Source organism: Chiloscyllium plagiosum, unplaced genomic scaffold (genome assembly GCF_037043375.1).
Source record: "Chiloscyllium plagiosum isolate Xiang-an unplaced genomic scaffold, Cpla_swu_hap1 HiC_scaffold_4, whole genome shotgun sequence".
Classification (NCBI taxonomy): domain Eukaryota; kingdom Metazoa; phylum Chordata; class Chondrichthyes; order Orectolobiformes; family Hemiscylliidae; genus Chiloscyllium; species Chiloscyllium plagiosum.
In genome coordinates this window covers 80,843,591-80,865,768 of record NW_028270142.1, presented here as the reverse complement: position 1 = coordinate 80,865,768, position 22,178 = coordinate 80,843,591, and the positions used below count along the sequence as shown (strand labels likewise).

The 22,178-nt window shown below is 39.5% G+C and overlaps 1 protein-coding gene across 7 annotated transcripts in view; it reads right to left on the bottom strand.

Moving 5' to 3' along the window:
* Positions 1 to 22,178, bottom strand: part of pcmtd1 (protein-L-isoaspartate (D-aspartate) O-methyltransferase domain containing 1) — a 91,821-nt gene that overhangs the window by 54,662 nt on the left and 14,981 nt on the right. For 5 of the 7 annotated variants that reach the window (XM_087986408.1, XM_087986409.1, XM_087986410.1 and 2 more), the window contains 2 exons: positions 21,235 to 21,423; positions 3,207 to 3,677 (listed from right to left, as the gene is read on the bottom strand). In XM_087986408.1, coding sequence (XP_087842534.1) covers positions 3,207 to 3,513 — 307 coding nt within the window. In that variant the 5' untranslated portion in view covers positions 3,514 to 3,677; positions 21,235 to 21,423. The remainder of the gene's footprint in view (positions 1 to 3,206; positions 3,678 to 21,234; positions 21,424 to 22,178) is intronic. The other 2 variants (XM_087986413.1, XM_087986414.1) reach the window with 2 other exon arrangements.

Sequence of the window (22,178 nt, the reverse complement as noted above, 5' to 3'; positions counted from 1 at the left end):
GAGCTGAAAATGTGTTGCTGGAAAAGCGCAGGTCAGGCAGCATCCAAGGAGAAGGAGAATCGACATTTTGGGCATGAGCCCTTCTTCAGGATCTGCATCTGCAGTCCTCACTTTCTCCTAAAGAATGAATAACTCTTTCAGACAAATTTATTTGAGAATAAAGAGTGACTTTCGTTAGACAAGGTGATTCTGAAGAAACCTCTGTCACCCCTATGTGTAACCAATTACACAATAAATAATTTCAGCCACACAGGCTAGAATTAGGAAGTATATTTTGCGCAGAATTGTTTTGTATTGTTAACTAGCTTTTAAGGGGCAAAAACAGAATTTACCCAATCAACAAGCAAATGGTTGAAAATCGAATGGAACCCAAACTCTAAATACTTCACTCAAACCAAATAGGTTCATCTTTATCCCACTGAAGAAATTCACCTGGAATAGTGTGCTTTTTTGCAAATATATTATCTACATTCAATTTATTATAACCTTTTAAATGCTATGATGCACTAATCCATCTCTCTTTGGACAAAATTTGGATTTATATAGATTTTTAAAAATACAATCCGAAGGTGTTCCATAACAGCATTATAAAACAGAGCCTGGTACAAAATACATAAAGGAAGTATTAGGTCAGAGGTTCAAACACAGACCTCTCTGACTAAGCTCGAGGGTAAAAGTTGGAAAAAAAAAACGGTGAGTAAGGCAGAAAGGCGCAAGCAGGGAATTCCAGAACTTCGGGCCAAGACAACTTAAATCATTATGTATATTCCAAATTGTAATTACTGCATGACAGAATTAAAGACATTGCAGAGGGCTGAGGGGTTGGAGATGATTGCACAGATAAGGTCCAGACCATAAAAGAATTTAAGTACAAGGATGAGAATTCTTAAAATCAAAATGCTATTTGACTGGGAGCCAGACAGGTCCAAGCACACTGTTTGGATGCAGACAGAATTTTGTATGGCCTCAAACCAATGAAAGGCAGAAATGGGGGTGATCAACCAGGAGTCTGTTTTCAAAATAAAGAAGTCGAGACGTAATGAAGCTATGGATGAAGGTTTCAGAAATAGATGATACTACAATGACATGTTGCAGAGGAAGGGAGACGTTGAGTGATATTAGAGAGGTAGAGATAATGGTCTTTCATTTTGATAAACTCATTAAACCAGAACTACACTTAAAAGCAAGTGCCAAATACTTTAAGCAAGGCATAAAAGCATTTTAGATTTCGAGCTGCACCATTTGTTGTCACTGTAAATATCAGGAGGAAATAAAATCTTAGACAGTGCAGCATTGCTACTTCTGTTAATGACTAGTTATTACTGTTATGCTATCATCTTCACACATTTCACAATTACTCATTTCAAAATGCAATTAATTTTACATCAAAAATAAAGCTTTGAAAAACACATTTTTCGTACCTTTTAGCAGAATGAAAATGTCAAAAAGCAGCCTAAAGTACAAGTTGCAAAAATGCAATTAATGCCCATTAAAGTATATTTAATAGTCAGAATTTTCATAATAGTATCAAAACCTTTTTTAAAAAAATCAGGACAATATTATTCACATTAATAAAAAATGCTTGCCTGACATCTAACTAGTTCCAGTATTTCCTGTATATACTTCAACGTTATTTTTACATAGCGGCCATTATTCTGTCCCCTGTTGTAATTAGATAGAAAAGACTTGCATGGTTACTGTGAGATGAACACCATAGGTCAATAGTTCAATCCAAACAGTTTCAGAGAGAGACTGGTAAAAGCAAATCCCTTAATTACAGAAGCAGGACACAGCAAATTCTGCTTAATTTAAATTGAAGGTATATTAGCTGACTAACATTATGAAATTATACTATGCCAACCCACCAGTACTTCAACACAAAACTCTAAATATCTATAATAGAACCAACAATATACAGATCAGTGAGTATAATAAAACCTATAATGCGCATAAACTGAGTTTTCTATACATGAAATAACTAGACTACTGCACAAATGTTAATACAGAAATTGCTCGGCAAAAAATTACAGCAGTTTATCCTTCTACCACCTCAGTATTTGTATGACAAGAAAATAGTTGCTGTCCAATCAAAGCAACTAATAATGATTAAATATTCTATAAAATCCAGATCAGGCAAGGAAACCCCATCTAGTTAGGAACCATGGGTCCAAAGTTACCTATCCATCCCTTGTCTCACAATTGCTCATACACTGCACCCAAAATATTTTCTTCATCAATTTATTATGATGACTTTCTTAAATATGCTTCAAAATTTTCCAGTTCCCACCAAATCTTTTTTAAACAAAGGCATTTTTTAAGTATTGTTTTTTGATGAAGAATACACTACCCCAGAATTCTGAAGAAGTGGGGGAGGGGGGTGGTAGCATTCTAGGATATCATGGATATCCCACTCAATGCACCAGCAGGTGGTGCAAGTTCTCTACTTTAGCACTTAAAGTTTAAAGAACTGCAAAGCAGAATCATAGAATCCCTGCAGTGTGGAAATAGGCCCTTCGGCTCAACAAATCCATACCGACCCTCCGAAGAGTAACCCAACCAGACCTATTCCCCTACTCTATTATCCTATGTTTCCCTGACTGATGCACCTAACCTACACATCCCTGAACACGATGGGCAATGTGGCATTGCCAATTCAACTAACCTGCACATCTTTGGATTGTGGGAGGAAACTGGGGAACCTAGAGGAAACCCATGCAGACACGAGGAGAATGTGCAAACTCTGCACAGACAGACAGTCGCCCCAGGCTGGAATCGAACCAGTGAGGCAGCAGTGCTAACCACTGAGCCACTGTGCCACCAAAAGTGATTTTTCATTGATGCTTTAAATATAAGTGAGGGTCGCAACAAAACAGTGTTAAATACAAAAAAAAAGACCATTGCATACCACTCTGACAACCACATCACCTCTATAGTTGGGCAGATGTGGGCTGAAATATAGACAGAACCTTTGATTATAGGCAAACAGAAGTCTTATGTGTTGATAATGCAGAATACAGAATGGACGTCTAGCCCACCAACATTTTCTAAAAATAAAAGACTAAAAAAAAATGGTTAACCTGAGTGATGGTGCATTAGATTTCATAATAAATTATTGCTTACCACCTTAATATTTCTGGACAACTTTCCACAATGGCAATTTGGAAGTTAAATTTTAAAACAAACTGAAAAAGTTAAAATTGAATTACCTAAAATTAAGCCCACCATTGTACTCAAATATCCAGTGCCACTGCCAAGGTTCAGGAAAGACAATCCTGGTTGAAGTTTCAGTGCTTCCATAACTTCAGAGTAAATACAAGGTGCTGATAGGTGTATATTGCCATGCTTCCAAGCGAGGTCCTTGTAAGCATTGTCCCTATATCCCTCCAAATAATAATCTGCACGATCAATGGCCCTGAAGGCACGTTCTACTCTCTCAGTACGAATGTATTGAGCCTCTTTTAAGTTATCAATTAAATCATCATTGTCTTCACCAGCACTCACAGCTCCACCCATGACTCCACGTGTTGGGAAATCAGATCAGATCCACAAAATGTTAGAACATTGAGTTCGCTGGATAATGCATAAGCGGTCGGTGACAATAGTGTATCTCTTCACAAGCCTAGATACGGAGGCCTTAGGACATCACAGTGCTGCAATAGAATGCAATGTGTAGAAACCTGCAAAAGACAATTACAATTCATGCAATTTAACTCTGCAACTAAATACTTGCAAGTTACAATAGTTTGAATATGGTTAAAACTTCTTACACAAGAACATATTTTTAGCATCCTCTCTTCTGTTCTACAAGATCCTTCTTTGAAATCGCTTCTCGCCTGTTGTGGACTAACATACATTGAACATGTGAAGGAAACAGCTAAGCTGAGACTGAAGGAATAAGCAAGTGGAGCTTGAGGATTTAGTAGCAGGTAGGAATGCAAGTGTAGATCAGCAAATATGATACCTTAAAACGCAAAAGAGGTCTTGGTGCAACATAAATGACATACAGAGGTTTGACAGAGTCAAATTTTGAGATTTGGTTGGGCACCTGTGAGTGATTCAAATGTTATTGTTAAGGTAATGTAATGGTGTAATGGTGGTTGAGTAGGATAGCATCTTTCCAACATCCAGCTGCAGGAAAATGTTGCTTATCTAAAACAATGTTAAAAATCCAAATTGACAGAATATAAGCAGCTGGGGGGTTAAGAAAGCTGGTGGCAAGGTAAATGTCACTCTCGTTAGCACTCATGTAGAAGCTGATTCGATACCTCCTTATAATGGCAAATGTACAGACAAAAACGACAGCTAAGCTTTAATTTCAAAGTTGCACAAACCAACTCAAGAAATTAATGGCACACATGTACACTTTAATACCAAGTTGCTTAGTCCATTTTCCTTTAAGCCTAATATAGAAAGAAAAACATTTTCTAACTGCTTTCACTTGCTTCCTAGGCTTGGTAATATCAATCTTTTAAAAATGATAAGATTATTTGAACCTCACCCTGAAAAATGTGCAAAGCATTGATTTCAATGAAAAAAAGGAACACCTTGAATATAAAAACTCAGAAGCCACAATTTATTAAGTAATAACATTTATAATTTAAAAATCAACAATGTACATTTTATAACATAACAGTTTATGTGGATGATCGATCAGCTGAGAATATTGTATAAAGCTGGTCAGAACAAAACACTCTTGCTGGATACATTCAAAAAATTCACTGCTATTCTGACATAACATTTGATACATGGAAGACTTTCAAAGACAGGTTGAAGGTGGTGCAGGATAGGCATGCCCCTTTGTAAACAAAGGATAGGAAAGGCAAGATTCGTGAACCGTGGATGACAGGAGAAATCGTGCAAGTAGCCAAAGAGGGAAAGAGAAGCATACATCAGGTCCAGGCAGCTAAGAACAAAAAGGAGTATCGGGAGAGTAGGACCAATCTTAAAAGAGGAATCAAGCAAGCTAACAGGGGTCATGAAATAACTTTAACGAGTAGAATTAAGGAGAATCCCAAGGCCTTTTATTCATATACAAGAAGCAAGAGAGTAACAAGTGAAAGGGTTGGTCCACTAAAGGATAAGGATGGAAGGAAGGAAGGCTGTGTGTCGAACCTGAGAAAATGGGTGAGATTCTCAATGATTACTTTGAATCAGTGTTCACTGAGGAGAGGGATATGATGAATGTTGAGATTAGAGATAAAAGTTTGTTTACTCTGGGTCACGTTGACATAAGGAGGGAAGAGGTGTTGGGTAGGCTAAAGGATATTAAGGTGAACATATCCACAGGACCAGATGGGATCTATCCCAGGTTGCTGAGGGAGGCGAGAGGGGAAATAGCTAGGGCCCTGATAAATATCTTTGTAGCATCCTTAAACACAGGTGAAGTGCCAGAGGATTGGAGGGTTGCTCATGTTGTCCCCCTGTACAAGGAGTGTAGCAGGGATATTCCAGGTAACTACAGACCAGTGAGCCTGACATCAGAGGTGGGAAAGCTGCTGGAGAAGGTACTGAGGGATAAAATCTATTTATATTTGGAAAAGAATGGGTTTATCAGTGATAGGCAACATGGTTTTGTGCGGGGGTGATCATGCCTTACTAACTTCATAGAATTCTTTGAGGAAGTGACCAAGTTGATAAATAAAGGAAGGGTTGTAGGTTTCATATACATAGACTTTAGTAAGGCATTTGATAAGGTTCCCCATGGTAAACTAATGGAGAAAGTGAAGTCACATGGTGTGCAGGGTGTTCTAGCTAGGTGGATAAAGAACTGGTTGAGCAACAGGAGACAGAGAGTAATAGTTGGAGAGTTTCCTGAAATGGAGAAAGGTGACCAGTGGTGTTCCACAGGGATCAGTGCTGGGGCCACTGTTGTTTGTGATATACATAAACGATCTGGAAGAAGGCACTGCTGGTATGATCAGTAAGTTTGCAGATGATACAAAAGTTGGTGAAGTAGCAGAAAGCTACTTCAAAGAATACAGGAGAATATAGATAGACTGGAGAGTTGGGCAGAGAAGTGGAAGATGGAGTTCAATCCAGGCAAATGTGAGGAAGTCCTAATTCTAGAGCGAATTATACTGTAAACAAAAGAGCCTTGGGAAAAGTTGATGAGCAGAGAGATCTGGGAGTCCGGGTCCATTGTACTGTGAAGGTGGCTGCACAGGTGGATAGAGTGGTCAAGGAGGCATATGGTATGCTTGCCTTCATCGGACGTATTGAGTACAAGAGCTGGTAGGTCATGTTAAAATTGTACAAGACTTAGGTTCGGCTGCATTTAGAATACTGTATACAGTAGCTGGAAATGTGTTGCTGGAAAAGCGCAGCAGGTCAGGCAGCATCCAGGGAACAGGAGAATCGACGTTTCGGGCATAAGCCCTTCTTCAGGAATGAGGAAAGTTTGTCCAGCAGGCTAAGATAAAAGGTAGGGAGGAGGGACTTGGGGGAGGGGCGTCGGAAATGTGAAAGGTGGAAAGAGGTCAAGGTTAGGGTGATAGACCCTCACCTTGACCTCTTTCCACCTATCACATTTCCGACGCCCCTCCCCCAAGTCCCTCCTCCCTACCTTTTATCTTAGCCTGCTGGACAAACTTTCCTCATTCCTGAAGAAGGGCTTATGCCCGAAACGTCGATTCTCCTGTTCCCTGGATGCTGCCTGACCTGCTGCGCTTTTCCAGCAACACATTTCCAGCTCTGATCTCCAGCATCTGCAGACCTCACTTTGTCCTACTGTATACAGTACATTACCAAAAGGATGTAGACGCTTTGGAGAGGATGTTGCCTGAGATGGAAGGTGATAGCTAGGAAGAGAAGTTGAATAGGTTAGGATTGTTTTCATTAAAAAAAAAGGAGATTGAGGGAGGTCCTGATTGACATCTACAAAATCATGAAGGGTATAGACAGGATGGACAGAGATAAGATTTTTCCCAGGGTGAGGGATTCAATAACAAGAGGTCATGCATTCAAGGTGAGAGGTGAAAAGTTTAAGGGGGAATACACGGATACACGCAGAAAATACTTTACACAGAGAGTGGTAGGTGTCTGGAATTTGCTGCCAGCAGTGGTAGTAGTGGCAGGCACGGTAGATTAATTTAAGGTACGTCTGGACAGATGCATGAGCAGCTGCACAGCAGAGGGATATAGATGTTTAGGAATTGGGCAATAGGTTCAGACAGTGGATTTGGATCGGCACAGGCTTCGAGGGTTGCAGGGCCTGTTCCTGGGTTGTAAATTTTCTTTGTTTTTTGTTCTATTAAATTGCTTATATATTTGGATAAACAGACTAACATTTCTCATTAAAACTAGCTTGCCTTTGCTGTATGCTTCTCTAATCTCAGCAATTCCATGTGCTACAACTTCAAAACTTACTATCAAAGAGCCTATACACAACTCTCACTAGTTTTCTATCCTTTTCTGTTTTTTACTACTATCCAAAAAAAAAACCTGGAATCCCTTTCCTATTATTAAACAATTTCATCTTTAATGAACTCATCCAATCCCTCTATTTTTTTCTGCACGTCCAGTCGATAAAGCCTGATAAATTTGGTTTTGAGTCCCGGCTGACTTGCAGCAATGTTTTAGCGATAGCTAGCATGTCACACACTCCACGTTCATATGCAATTGCAATATATTCTTTGCTCCCATGCTCAAGTGTTGTTGGAAATAATATTTATTTGGGATAGAAACCTCAACTGTTTTTCAGTGTTAATGTTTTACTCATTAATTCTGTGATGGTTTAATCACTGTACATCTGTTTATTTTTCCTTTACTTGCAGTGTTTAAAGTATTATTTCTGTTAATCTATTCTCCTTCCTTCCATCTCCTTTTGAGTTATTATTAAAACCACCTATTTCACACAAGCATCTCATCATACAACTTACACATCACTCAATCCTAGCCGCTCATTAGTGAGCTCCCTATAACAACTGCATGAATTACACTTGATCTCCCACATCCTCACATTTGTACTGAATTGTGTGCCATGATTCACATTCCAGCTGCCCCTCTAACATTTATTTTATCCCTACCCTCACAGGCATGTGTCGTGTACAGATTGGAAAGGACTTTTTTTCTGCAGATCCTCATTCTCAAATACAAGTTCCCGTTACTCAGCACAGTATCTGTCACATGCACCCTGTTTTGGACCTGTGTCACTCTAAGAAGTCTATCTACAGTGAGGAGCAAACTTATGGAAAGTTGTACTGGTAATTTGCACTGCAGCTGAATGATTCAGCTAGAGAGATTCAAGATAAAGACATATACTGCATGTGTTCACTGAATAGTCTAAAACTCAAGATATGTTGCATTCCATACTGCAACCTATTGTCGTTTTTTTTTTATAAAACACATTCTCTCAGTTTGTCAGTTTTCTTCCTCCTCATTTTCTGACTTGAATAATTACATTTTGTAAGTGTGGCAAACAGTTAGAATCTACGCAGTACTGCGCAAGTAGCGTTGATGGCGGATTTAACTAAGCTTTCAAAGAGGGAGTTGGATTGACTCCTGAAGTTAAAGGGCCAGATTTTCACTGCAATAAATACTCTCAGGTGAAAACAGCAGACACCTAAAATAAATTGTAGCCCTGCCTCCAAACACACCATTTCTGAAGTTAACAGGGTGGGTTTGAGAATGATCTGGATTTCACATAAGTGGGTTGCTAAGACAATTGGCCATTTAAATAATGATCTATTTAAATCCCACTTGGTATCTCTACTACATGGAACCCAGAGTTGTGCAGAGCAGATCAGAGGTTTCAGACAATTTATTGAAGAGCAGACAGCACAAGGAGGGGACCCTGTGTCAGGCAGTCAGAATCACAGAAGCAGGTGAGGAGAGGAACCATGGCAACAAGGCAATTGCCATCACAGAAGAGCTGGCAAAGGAAAGTAAATTCATATTTTTTCTATGGCTAACAAATAATTTTCAAAGTTATGAGACAGCAAATCAGCGTGAAAAAGTGTACAGCATGCAATACGTGCAAAGTCATTGACATACCACATAGCTCAAACAAACAAACATCAACAGGAAGTGTCACCAGCTGCACAATTCTGAAATCCAGGTTTCAGAACTTTAGCAACAGATGGAACAGTCTGCTGTGGTGGAATAGGTGACTACCAGACAGTCTCAGAACATCAGGTAAGCATACAGCAGCTTCAAGTCTATTGTGACTGCCAATCAGAATTCAGTATTGGAAATTAAACAAAGGCGACGGTTCCTCAGGGAAGTGCAGCCAGAGACAAGTTCATGGAACCACAATCATCTCAGCTATACAAGGGGTAGACAGAAAAACAAAAAACAAAAAAGGTCAATAGTGATAGTGTATTCAAAGTCGGGATATTAGACATGTGTTTTTACGGCATGAAACAGGACCCATGGATGGTGTCACATCCCTGATGCTTGGGAGGAGGATGTCAAGAAGCAGCTGCAGGACTTCCTTCTGAGGAAGAGAGAGAAAATTAATGGCATTAATAAGAGGATGAGGTCCTAAAAGCAGATTCGGGGAGTTAGAATGGAAATTAAAAGGCAGGACCACTAATGTAAGGATAACTCCAAACACGATGTGCTTTCGAGCAGAAGAACTGGAGGACTGATTGAATGAATGGCCTGAGAACTAGTGTCACATAGGAAGACTATTCAGGCCCTCAAGCCTGTACCACCGTTCAATGAGATCATGGGTGATCTGTGGCCGTGTCTCTATATCCCTCGATAACTTTGCTTCACAGAATTCATCTAACTTAGATTTAAAATAAACAACAGATTGAGCATCAATTGCCATTTGTGGAAGATAATTCCAAACCACTACCACTTCACTGGAAGAACCATCACATTTACTAATTTCCAAAATTAATATCAAATAGCAAGCACAATAGAGACAAGCTCCAGTACTCCTTGCTTGGTTTTCTTAAGCTGTCTGCTAGTCACCCATTTCCTCTCTGCTGTACGTGTCTAAATTGTGGTATGACCACTCCCTGTACATCTTATCCATGTAGTCCTTGGGCTCCCAATGCATAACAAACACAAGAGGGAGTGCATCAAACTTTGAAGCGTTGCAATTAATTCTGGGTAGGTGGGGCATGTTTAATTTTAACAGGACTGGGATGGATGTCCTCCAGGAGGATTTGTTACTGCAGTTGGCACTTTAAACTAGCTTGTCGCTGAGATGGGAAGCTATGGGATAATCAAAAGTGGAGGGGAGTAGAGTCAAGCTGACAACAAGCAATAGAGAAATCGGCAAAGGAGATAGAAGACAGGAGAAACAAAGCTAAGCATTGACTATATCTTGAATGTTAAATTATGTTAAAAAGACAACGTCAAAAAGGTACAAATGCAGGCAAAACATTTAGGACACAAGTGCCATTACTGGAACTTGGCTGTATAATGGCCACGAATGGGAACTGATTATTCAGAGAACAATACAGCCCTTTGGCCCTCCAGCCTGTACTGACACATTTTACCCTTCCATATTAAAACGGTCTTCATTACCAGAATCCGTACTCTATTCCCTTCATATTCAGGTGCTTCCTGAAAGCTACTATTGTGTCTGTTTCCACCATCTCCTCTGGTAGCACGTTCCAGGCACTCACCACCCTTTGTGTGAGACTTCCTTCTTCACACCTTGAATCTGTGTTCCCTGGTAACTAACCCCTCCAGTTTGGGGAAAAGGCCTCATACTTTCCAATCCATCCATGCCTTTCACAATCTTATAAACTCCTAACAGGTCACCCTTTAACCTCCTGTGTTCTAGTGAAAACAAGCCCAGTCTACCCAAACTTTCTTCATAGCTAAAATCCTCCATACCAAGCAACCTTCTCTGTACCCTCACTAAAGCATCCACATTCTTCTGGTACTATGGTGACCAGAACTGTACGCAATATTTCAAGTGTGGCCTAACTGAAGTTCTATAAAGCTGCAGCATAAATTGCCTATCCTTATACTCAATGCCACTTCCAGTCAAGGCAAGCATGCCATAAACCTTTTTACAACCTTATCTACCTGCGCTGCCACCTTCAGTGATCTGTGGACCTGTATACCCGAATCCCACTACACATCAATACTCCTAAGGGTTCGGCCATTTACCGTATAATTTTCACCTGTCCTTGACCTTCCAAAATTCTCCTTAATTTTATTTGCTAATGACTTTTCATGACCCCTTTTAGTTTAAGTTCCTTCCTACTTTGCTTATATACTTTAAGGGCTTCATCAGTTCCCATCCTCCTAGACCTTATGTATGCTTCCTTTTCCTTTCTGACAAAAGAAATAACATCCCTGGTCATCCAAGGTTCATCCAAGGTTCATCCTTCATTATCACAGGTTTGTGCCACTTGAACTCCAGTCCACCGCTGTTTGAAATACTCCATGTCCGATGTGGATTTACCCTCAAACAACCGCCTCCAATCAAAGTTCTCCAGTTTCTGCCTAATATCACTAATTTTTCTTACCCCAATTTAACACCTTCATCCAAGGACTGCTATTATCCCTATCCATGAGTATCTTAAAACTCATGGTATTATGGTCACTACTCCCACAATGCTCCCCACTGAAACTTTACTCACCTGGCCAGGCTCTTACCCAAAAAACCGGTCCAGTTGGACCATTCAAGAAACCCTTACTGAATGGCCTTCCCGAATGTTGCTTAGGCTGGAGAGTTTCAGTTATGAAAAAGGATTGGACAGATTGAGGCTATTTTCCTCCAGGCAGAGGAGAGTGAGAGGGGACCTGACAGATGTATAAAATTGAAGGGCATAGATGGGTAGACAGGAAAACACTTGGAGGGATCAATGATCGGGGGCATTTAAGGTAAGGGGTAGAAGCTTCGAGGACAGAGGAGAAAAACATTTTCACTTATAGGGTGGTGGGAATCTGGAACTCTCTGCCCATAAAGGTGGTATAGTCAGAAATACTTTAATATTAAAGTGGTATTTAGATGTACACTTGCAATGCCAATTCATACAATGGGCCACCTGCTGGAAAATGGGAATACAATAGTTGACTGGCATGGGTGCAGTGGGCTGGAGGATCTTATTTCTGTGCTGTGGATCTCCAGGATTCTTTGATTTTAGTAATCTCTCCTCTTACTTCTTTAACTGTACAATCTTAAATTTATCGGTGATCATCTAATTCTGGTCTTTTAAGCATCTCTGATTTTAACAGTTTGGCGGCTATGCCTTCAGCTGACTCTGGAATTTTCTCCCTAAACACTTCAAACTCCCGCTCCTTTGGACATCCCTGAAAACCTAACAGTTTGACCAAGCTTTTGGACACTGTCATAGGAATGTAGGACTTGGGAGCAGGAGCATGAATCCAGCTTTTCAGGCCTGTTCCATCCTTCAATAAGATTATGGCTGATCTGGTTGTGGTCTCATCTCCACTTTTCTGTCTGTACTTCAGAACCCTCAACTATCTTGTCAAGAACAGGTCCACTGGAAATAAGAGGTCATAACAAAATTGAATTTCATATGAATTGAAATATAATTAAAGAATTATAAAAACAAATTTGTTGCCGATCTGTATGCAATAAGTAGCAGATTTCCGTTAGCAGGTAGTAAGGACTGCAGATGCTGAAAGTCAGAATCAATAAAATTGTGATGTTTACGAAAAGCAATATTAACTAGGGCGAAAGGTGTGAATTCTGCTTTAGATTGCTGATTCTGGTTTCATGAACAATGCTACAACACTTACTTTAAGTTGGTCATGATGTGGCTTTCTTAATGATTCAAATTAACTACTGCCAATTTAACTGTACTTGTCTTTTTGACCGCATCTCTTACTTTAACATACTCAAATTTTCATGACTCGTTTTCTTGTGAAGTGTTTTTGCAATGTAACAGGTTGACATGCAAGGACTTTCACTACCAAAAATTTTAATCAATCATTAAACATTATTTTTTTTCTTTTTGCATATTTCTCATCTATTGAGAGATTCCATTGGTACCAACAGCACTCTTCATTTAGGTAGCCATTCTTCGTACATGTAACTTGATACTAAGCTTTGATCAGCAATGTTTTGTGCTTGGATTTCTAGTCTGTACTAATATTTGTATATTTCTATGCTACATCAGGGTATTTGCTTCCTGTTGACAACACCAATAATAGAAAGTTAGAGAATATGCCTACTCGAGTGAATTTATTTGATCTTTATCCCAGGAATGCTTAGATTAAGTATGGTACTTGATGAAAATCAACAATTTCAACCAGACTTGGAATTTTAGAATTTAAGGGTTTGGACAGTTCACTGCAATCATTAAGATAGCTTTATCCAGTTAGAGTTCACAGACAATATAGAAAGGTCTTTATTATTATTCCCCACACAAGGATCAGTGTCAACTGATTATCGACTGGCCACTAAGTTGGAGGTGGTGCACGGGCATGTGGCAGGACTCACAGCAAATAATATATTACACAACAAATAATGCTGATTTACAGTTTGCTTAAAAATAATTGTGCAAATAACTTGTCATTGAAGTTGCAACACTTTCTCATAAAAGCCCTGGTGATTTTCGCTACCAAAATATACTGAACGAAGGCTTATTATGTCAGTTGTGTGTAAAATCAATTCCTGTCACTTTCATAATAATATAGTGCTTGAAAGTGATTGATGGAGGTCGTTAATCATCTCCGTTTTGGCCAGGAATCTGGTATGGCCTCACTGACCTTACCTTTTTCACTCGAAGCCCGGCAAGCATGGGGGCAGTTCTCTGGACTTTTCAAAGTGCCTAGCAATTAAACTTACTTGGGCAGATTTACAGTATGTAAACCTCTAGAGGGCAGTCCAGTTTCATTTGATTCATCGCATTAAAGATAGACATTTAAAAGTGTATAAGTATCAATAGGATTTTGAAATAATGTGACATGTATATCTCTTACACAATTACATTTTCTGTTAGTGTGCGCACGTCTGACTAACTAGGTAACTTCTAAGAATTATTCATTAATTCCTTAATGGATCGTGCTAATAGTCAGAGGTGTACAGCACGGAAACAGACCCTTCAGTTCAACTCATCCAGATATCACCAAGCAGATATCTTAAATTAATCTAGTCCCATTTACCAGCACTTCACCCGCATCCCTCTAAACCCTTCCTATTCATATACTTATTCAGACGCCTTTTAAATGTTATAATTGTACCAGCCTGCACCACTTCTTCTGGCAGTTCATTCCATACACGCACTACCTTCTGCTTGAAAAAGTTGCCCCTTTGGTCCCTTTTAAATCTTTCCCTCTCACCTTAAACCTACACCTTTAATTCTGGACTCCCTCACCCTGGGAAAATTCTTGTCTATTTACCCTATCCATACCCCTAAATGAGTTTATAAACTTCTATAAAAAGGTCACCCCTCAGTCTCTGACACTCCAGTGACAAAAAAAGCACCAGCTGATTCAGTCTTTCCATATAGCTAAAACCCTCCAACCTTGGCAACATCCTTGTAAATGTTTTCTGAACCCTTTCAAATTTCACAACATCCTTGCACACAGTAAATCAAAAGTGGCCTAACCAATGTCCTATACAGCTGTAACATAACCTCCCATCTCCTGCGCTCAGTGCTCTGACCAGTAAAATACAGCATACCAAATGCCTTCTTCACTATCCTAACTACCTGCAACTCCACTTTCAAGAAGCTATGAACCTGCACTCCAAGATGTGTTGGTCACAAGTGTATTTTGCCCATGGGAAAATAAAATCGCCTCTTAGATTGGAACCCATGGATGGAACCTGTTTTGGGAAAAGCAAACGGAAAAACAATAAATTCAGTGCTGGTCTACACTTTGAGATCTCGTACAGTGAAATTTGAAGTTTGCTTGCCTCCCTGATCTATTTAGTCATTTAGTCTCGGATGTCATGCTGGTGAATTTGTGTTGCGTTCTCTCTTACCCAGTATGTCCAATACTGAATGCTGATAACTGTACATAAGATTGCTAGCAGGAGAATTAAAGTTGGAGTTGGGCAGTGCATTTAAAATAAAAATAATATCTGACTGAAACCTGAACCAAGTTTTTGGGTTCTGGACTAGCGCAGGCTTTGCAAGTCCAAATTGGAACAGATAATTTGATTTAGATTAGGTTAGGATTAGATTCCCTACAGTGTGGAAACAGGCCCTTCGGCCCAACCAGTCCACACCGACCCTACGAAAAGTAACCCACCCAGACAATTGCCAATTCATCTAACCTGCACATCTTTGGACTGTGGGAGGAAACCCACGCAGACATGGGGAGAATGTGCAACCTCCACACAGTCGCCCAAGACTGGAATCGAAGCTGGGACCCTGGTGCTGTGAGGCAGTAGTGCTAACCACTGAGCCATCGTGCCATTTGAATGGGCTGTTGCAGATAGTTGGCCGAAAATTGCGAAATTTTTGAAATTTTTAATTTTTATCCCATGATGTACTTCAACTCCATGAGCCCATATCTTGTATGCTGTCCTTTCACGTATCATCCTATCATATGCCTTCAGCTAAGTATAAATGGTTTGTCCTTTTATTTACAGTATTAGTTTATCCTTTAAAAACACTCTACATCTGTTTGAGTCTGATTTCCCTCTTGCAAAACATAGTAACTTTGCACTTTGTCTAATCATAAGATTTTTCTTTGATAAGACTTCTTTAAAGGTGTTTCTAGCATTTTCCCATCAACTGAGGGTAGGTTAACTGACCTGTACGCCCTCATTTTATCCACTGTTACTTGAGAAATGAAGAGGGTTATATTTGTTAACTTCCTACTCTGATGAAACCGTTCTAGAATATGGGGAATGCTGAAAAGTCACAAGTAGCATATCAATTTTCTCTGCAACAACATTTTTTTTTAAGAAATACTGAGGATGAAAGCTGTCATGGGGAACTGAGCCTCTTTAACTTCTCCAGTACCTTTTTTCTCCCCTCTACGAATTACCTTAATTTCCTCATTCACATTAGTTCCTTGTTTATGCCCTCTTTCTGCTCTGTAATTTGTTTATGAAGGCAAGTACAAAATATTTATTCAATGTCTCTGCCAGTTCCTCATTTCTGGTGATTTCTCCTGCATCTGTTTCAGGGACTTTAGCTGTTCTCATTTTTAAATGTTTGTACAAGTTATTTTTATAGCCCGTTACCTGGATAGATTACACTCACTCTGTATTTTTCCAATTCTTATCAACACTTTGGGTTTTCTTTGGCCTCAAACATTCCTAATCCTCTCATGTACCATTTTATTTTTTGCTCCATCTTTTGGTCTTTTTTTTAAAAATGTCATAATATCTTTTAACTTTCTTAAGCACAGATAGCTTTTTTTTGTTAAATTTTTGTATTTTAATAAATATAAATTTGAAAATTTTGAATTGCTTCTTTAAATGCTTCCCACTGATCAGCTCCATGCATTTTGGTCTATTTCCTCAACCAAACTTGCCTGACTGTGTTGCTTTCAAAGTTCATATGAAATTCAATTGTATTATGATCTCTGATTTCCAGTGGACCTGTTACTATGAGATTACTGATTACCTAGTTTCGCTGTGCAATACTAGATCTGAAATACCTTTTATCTCTGGTCAACTTGACAGAATTTTCCCCAGGAAACAGTCACAGATATACGGTATGAACTTTACCTTGCAGGCCATCTCTGCCAAGCTGATGAGCCAGTGTTTATGAAGGCTGGACTCTTCCACAGATATTATATTCTTTCCTTTAAATTCCACAATTATATCTTGCTGCAAGTTAGTATTAGAGGTTATCAAAGGTTAGTTATTGAGTAATTTGAGTCTGTGGAAGTGCTTGGTGGTTCTCAGCTTGTTTAAAGTTGGTGCAATTAATTAAATTACTGTAGTTCTGTAAATAAAAATAAAAGGATTGGCTTTGGCTTCAAGCATTCTGGCCAGAGTGCTTACTACCATTCAAAGATGCTATAGTTAATATAGCTCTTAGTCTACAGCATATAAATATTGAGCAGCGACAGCATGGACTAGGACTCAATTCATAGTGGGAGGCAGAAGAGGAAGAGGAGCTAGAAAAGTGTTTTAGTAGGTGGCCATATCTGCCATTGTCTTCTCAAAGCACATTTAAAAAAAAAAAATCAGTCCAAACAAGGCACAGGAGAAGTTCATGGAAATCTAAGTTGATAAAATGTGGAGCTGGAAAGGCACAGCAGGTCAGACAGCATCACAGGAGCAGGCAACTCAATGTTTTGGGTCAGAACCCTGATGAATTATTTAAAATAATTGCCATGAAGAGGATTAGTATCTGCCTTCTATGAATAAATGAAGAAACCATAGCCCCATCATAGGGTTGTTCTACATTTAACCCAAGGGTCACCATGCCTCAGGTGAGGTCCAACCAGTCCACGCCAACCACATTCCCAAACTAAATTCACCCCACCTCCCGACTGTTATAGAGTCATAGAATCATGGAGATATACAGCATGGAGACAGACCTTTCAGTCCAACTCGTCCATGCCATGAATATCGTCCATATCCAAACCAAATCTAGTCCCATTTGCCAGCACTTGGTCCTTATCCCTCTTAACCGTTCCTATTCCAATACCCATCCAGCTGCCTTTTAAATCCTGTAGTTGTACCAGTCTCCACCACTTCCTCTAGCAGCTCATTCCATTCACACACCACCCTCTGCATGAAAAAGCTGCCCTTTAGGTCCCTTTCATATCTTTCCCGTCACTCTAAATCTCGACTCCCCCATCCCACTCCTCATGACTTTATAAACTTCCATAAAGGTTACCAGTCAGCCTCCGATGCTCCAGGAAAAACAGCCCCAGCCTACTCAGCACCTCTCTCTATAGTTCAAATCCTCCAACCCTGGCAAAACCCTTGTAAATTCTTTTCTGAACCCTTTCAAGTTTCACAACATCCTTCTGTGGCCCATATCTGTCCAAAGCTTTCCTATTCATTAATTTATCCAAATCTTTAAATGTTGTAACTACATGTGCATCCACCACTTCCTTTAGCTGTTCATTCCATACATGAAGCATTATATTAAAAAAAAGTTGCCCATCAAGCCCTCTTTAAATCTTTCTCCTTTCACCTTAAAAGTATGCCCTCTAGTTTTGAACTCCCCCACCTAAGGAAAAGACCTTTTCATTGACTTTATCTATGCCCCTCAATTTTATAAGCCTCAATAAAAGGCCACCCCTCAACCTTCTAGGCTGCAGTGGAAAACGTTCCAGCCTATCCAGACTATTTTTATACCTCAAACCCTCCATTCCTGGCAACTTTCTGGTAAATCTTCTCTAAACCCTCTCCAGTTTAATAACATCCTTCCTATAAAAGAAAGGCCAGAACTGCACATGAGTAGAGGCCTCACCAACGTCCTGTACAATCTCAATATTACTTCTCAGCTTCTATACTCAATGGTCAGAGCAATGAAGGTAAGCTTGCTAAACCCACCTTGTCTACCTGTGACTCAAATTTTAAAGAATTATATACCTGAACCCCTGGGTCTCTCTGTTCTACAACACAATCTAGAGTCCTATTAATAAGCTCGGTCTTTGTTTGTATTACTAAAATGCAATACTTTATTTATCCAAATTAAACTCCATTGGTCATTCCACAGCCCATTGATGTAACTGATCAAGATTTCTTTGTAATTTTAGATAACATTCTTTACTATCCACTATGACATCAATTTTGGGCTCATCTGCAAACTGACTAACCATGCCTCCTATATCCCCATACAAATCATAAACAAAAAAGTGGACCTCGTACCAATCCCTGTGGAACACTGCTGATCACAGGCCTCCACTCCAATAAAACAATCCTCCACTACCACCCTCTGTCACCACCCTCAATAAATGCTGGCCAGCCTCTGAGGCCCACATTCCAGGAGCGAATTAAAGAAAAAAAGGTTTCTACATTGTCTGCAAGATGCTGGTATTATAGCTGCACTGGAACAGTTTGACCAGCAGTGTAGCAAGCCCAGGAGCACAGGTCTTCCCAACCATTATCAGAATGTTGTTAAGGCTATAGTCTTTGCAGTATCCAATGCCTCCAAACATTCTGTGACATCACATGGAGTGAACTGAATTGGTATCTGGGACATTAGGATCTCTGGAGGAGGCCGAGATGGATTCTTGGCACTGAAGATTGTTGCAAATTCTTCAGCTTTAAACTTTGGACTGATGTGCTGGGCTCTCCCATCATTGAAAAGGGATGGTTGTTTATAGATTCAAGTGATATAAATATCAAACATTAAAATTTATGGTGTAGAAAAAAGGATCTATGTATAGGTGAAAACATTGGCTATCAAAAAAAGATACCTCATGTTGTGAATCATACTTTTCTTTCACCCTGATCAAATTCCTGCTCCATCACTCATACGGTATGCAGATTTAACTTAGTCATTTCAAGCACTGCACAGTATGGATCTAGGCTAAAATAATTTAGTTTAGGGAAAAATTAGAAATTACGAAAAAATTGTTTATTGCAGCTTCAATGCTGACTGACACCCTGAACACAATGGTTTGAAAACAACACTTCCACTTGTTTCAACATATTTACTTTGCAAGTTCCAACATGTGGGAGAATTTGCAATCAGGTACTACAAAAGTTAACCAAAATCAGTAGCTTTACAATACCAACTTCCTCATTTGATATACCCAATTTGTCATTACTGCATAACATTCAGAAGTGCACAACAGGTCATGGGTAGCACAACATTTTGTGGGCTGTAATTTTGGCAAACACTCCTGCCCAATTTTCTATGTTACTTAGAAACAAAACAGCAATTTTCAGGCTGGCATTGCAAGAGAGCTGCCATCTCAACAATCCTATTTATTAGGAACAAATATTGAACTTTTAAACCATTTTAAAATATTTATGTAGTTTTTCTCAGTTTCATCAAGCAAGGTCATCTGCAAACTTGTCATCACAATAGTTTTGGACCAAATTGCTGTTAGATTGCCACTCCTGATCCTGTTTCTGGTGAAATTCTGACTCAAGCCTTGAGAAACATGGAATGCACCTTATTGTGAAAGTCTTCCAACATAGGATCAACACTGGAGGTCAAAGCATCCACCCTTTCTTCACAGCACTAACTGATGTATTCAGATGTTTGAAGCTCCAAAGCTTCTTTTGACAAGGAGAGAATGTAGCATGCAGTGGGCAGGAGAATAGGGTAGACAGCTGTGGATAGTCAGGGCACTGGAATGGAGGATGTTTGGTAGTTACTCAGGAGTCAGAGCAGGTTTTAATCCCTTAACTTTTCCTGGCTGACTATACAGGTAAGCAAACTGGACCCCTCCAGAGTCTCTGACTTACTCAGACTTGAGCATATTATTGATGCACAAAAATAATAGTAGCTTTGCTACATTGCACAAGTTTTTGTTTTAATTTATTCGTGGAGTGTGGTGTTGCTGGCTGTCTAGCATTTATTGCCAACACTGAGTTGCCTTTGAACAGAGTAGCTTGCTGGGCCATTTCAGAGGGCAGTTAAGGGTCAACCATTGCTGAAAGTCTGAAGTCGCATGTAGACCAGACTGGGGAAGGTTTGAAAGATTTCCTTCCTTGAAGGACATTAGTGAACCAGATGGGTTTTTTTCTGACAATCAGCAACTGTTTCATGGTCATCATTAGATTTTTAATTCCAGATTATTATTAAATTCAAATTCCACCATCTGCTGTGGCAGAATTCAAGTCCCAAGAACATTAGTTTCAGTTTCTAGATTAATAGCCTAGTGATAATACCGCTAGTCCATAGCCTCACCTTGCCTTTCACATACAACACTAGATGTACTTACAAGATAATTATCAAATTAACTTTATCTTCCTTCCAAATAATATAGCCAGATAGCATTAAAAAAAAAGAACCACTATCAGTTTTAAACCTCTCCTGTTACAACCACTGACTCTAATTTGTATTCTTAAAACCCACATTTCTGCTTTGATTGGCATTTCCCCATCTGTTCTCTCCATTTTCTTCATTCTCCTTGACACTGTGGTTTAACTTGTTAATTCTGGCCAGCTTTAGTTTTAAAATCTCTAATTCTCAATTGATAGAGGCAACATATAATCAAGCACATAAAGTGAGAAGTCTTAAGTTTGGTCACAGCAAAAGCAGAATGCAATTTAAAATGACTTACAGTTGTAATTTGGAATGTAATCCACATTGGCATGAATGACAAGTAGTTAGATACTCAATTCATAAATGCTTAGTACAAGAGAAGTACATAGTCTACAAATCAATATTGGTACACTATAAACAAGATAAAGTTAAATTGTGAAAATATCAAGATCAGTATACAATGGATTGAATATGCTGCAAAACTTACGCTGAAGTAAATGAAGATTATTCTCAGAATTGATGTGAAGCAGAGTTAGGTTAGTATGTACAGCAAATAGGAAGTCTATTTAGGCAGACACTGGATCCACTTCCACCTCCAAAAGCCAATGCAAGCGATTCCCAAAACTGAATTTGAGATAAACGTGGGAGCATTTCTACAGCACTACTGCTTGTCTCACTGCAACAAAAAAAAAGCAAATTCTAATATTAGCAATTAAAATATGTACGTGAGCATGTCTGTGTAGATTACACTTGTGTTAAAATTGTAGTACAGTAATGCATAACATATACATTATACACAAAGCAAAAACAGACTTCAATGCATATGTCATATTTGTTAGTGGGTGAGCATTTTGGTGATGGTGACCACAATTCTGTGACTTTCACCTTGGTTATGGAGAGATAGGTGCGTGCAACAGGGTAGGTTTTACAATTGGGGGGGGGGGGGGGGGAGGGGGAAGGGTAAATATGATGCTGCAAGACACGATCTGAGGAGCATAAGTTGGGAGCATAGGCTGTCAGGGAAGGATGTCATTGAAATGTGGAACTTTTTCAAGGAACAGATACGACGTGTCCTTGATATGTATGTTCCTGTCTGGCAGGAAAGAGATGGTCATGTGAGGGAACCTTGGTTAACGAGGGAGGTTGAATGTCTAGTAAAGAGGAAGAAGGAGGCTTACATAAGGTTGAGGAAACAAGGTTCAGACAGAGCGTTGGAGGGGTACAGGATAGCCAGGAGGGAGCTGAAGAAAGGGATAAGGAGAGCTAAGAGAGGGCATGAAAAATCTTTGGCGGGTAGGATCACGGATAACCCCAAAGCCTTTTATGCATACATGAGAAACATGAGAATGATGAGAACGAGAGTAGGTCCGATCAAGGGCAGTAGTGAGAGACTGTGTATTGAGTCGGAAGAGATAGGAGAGGTCTTGAATG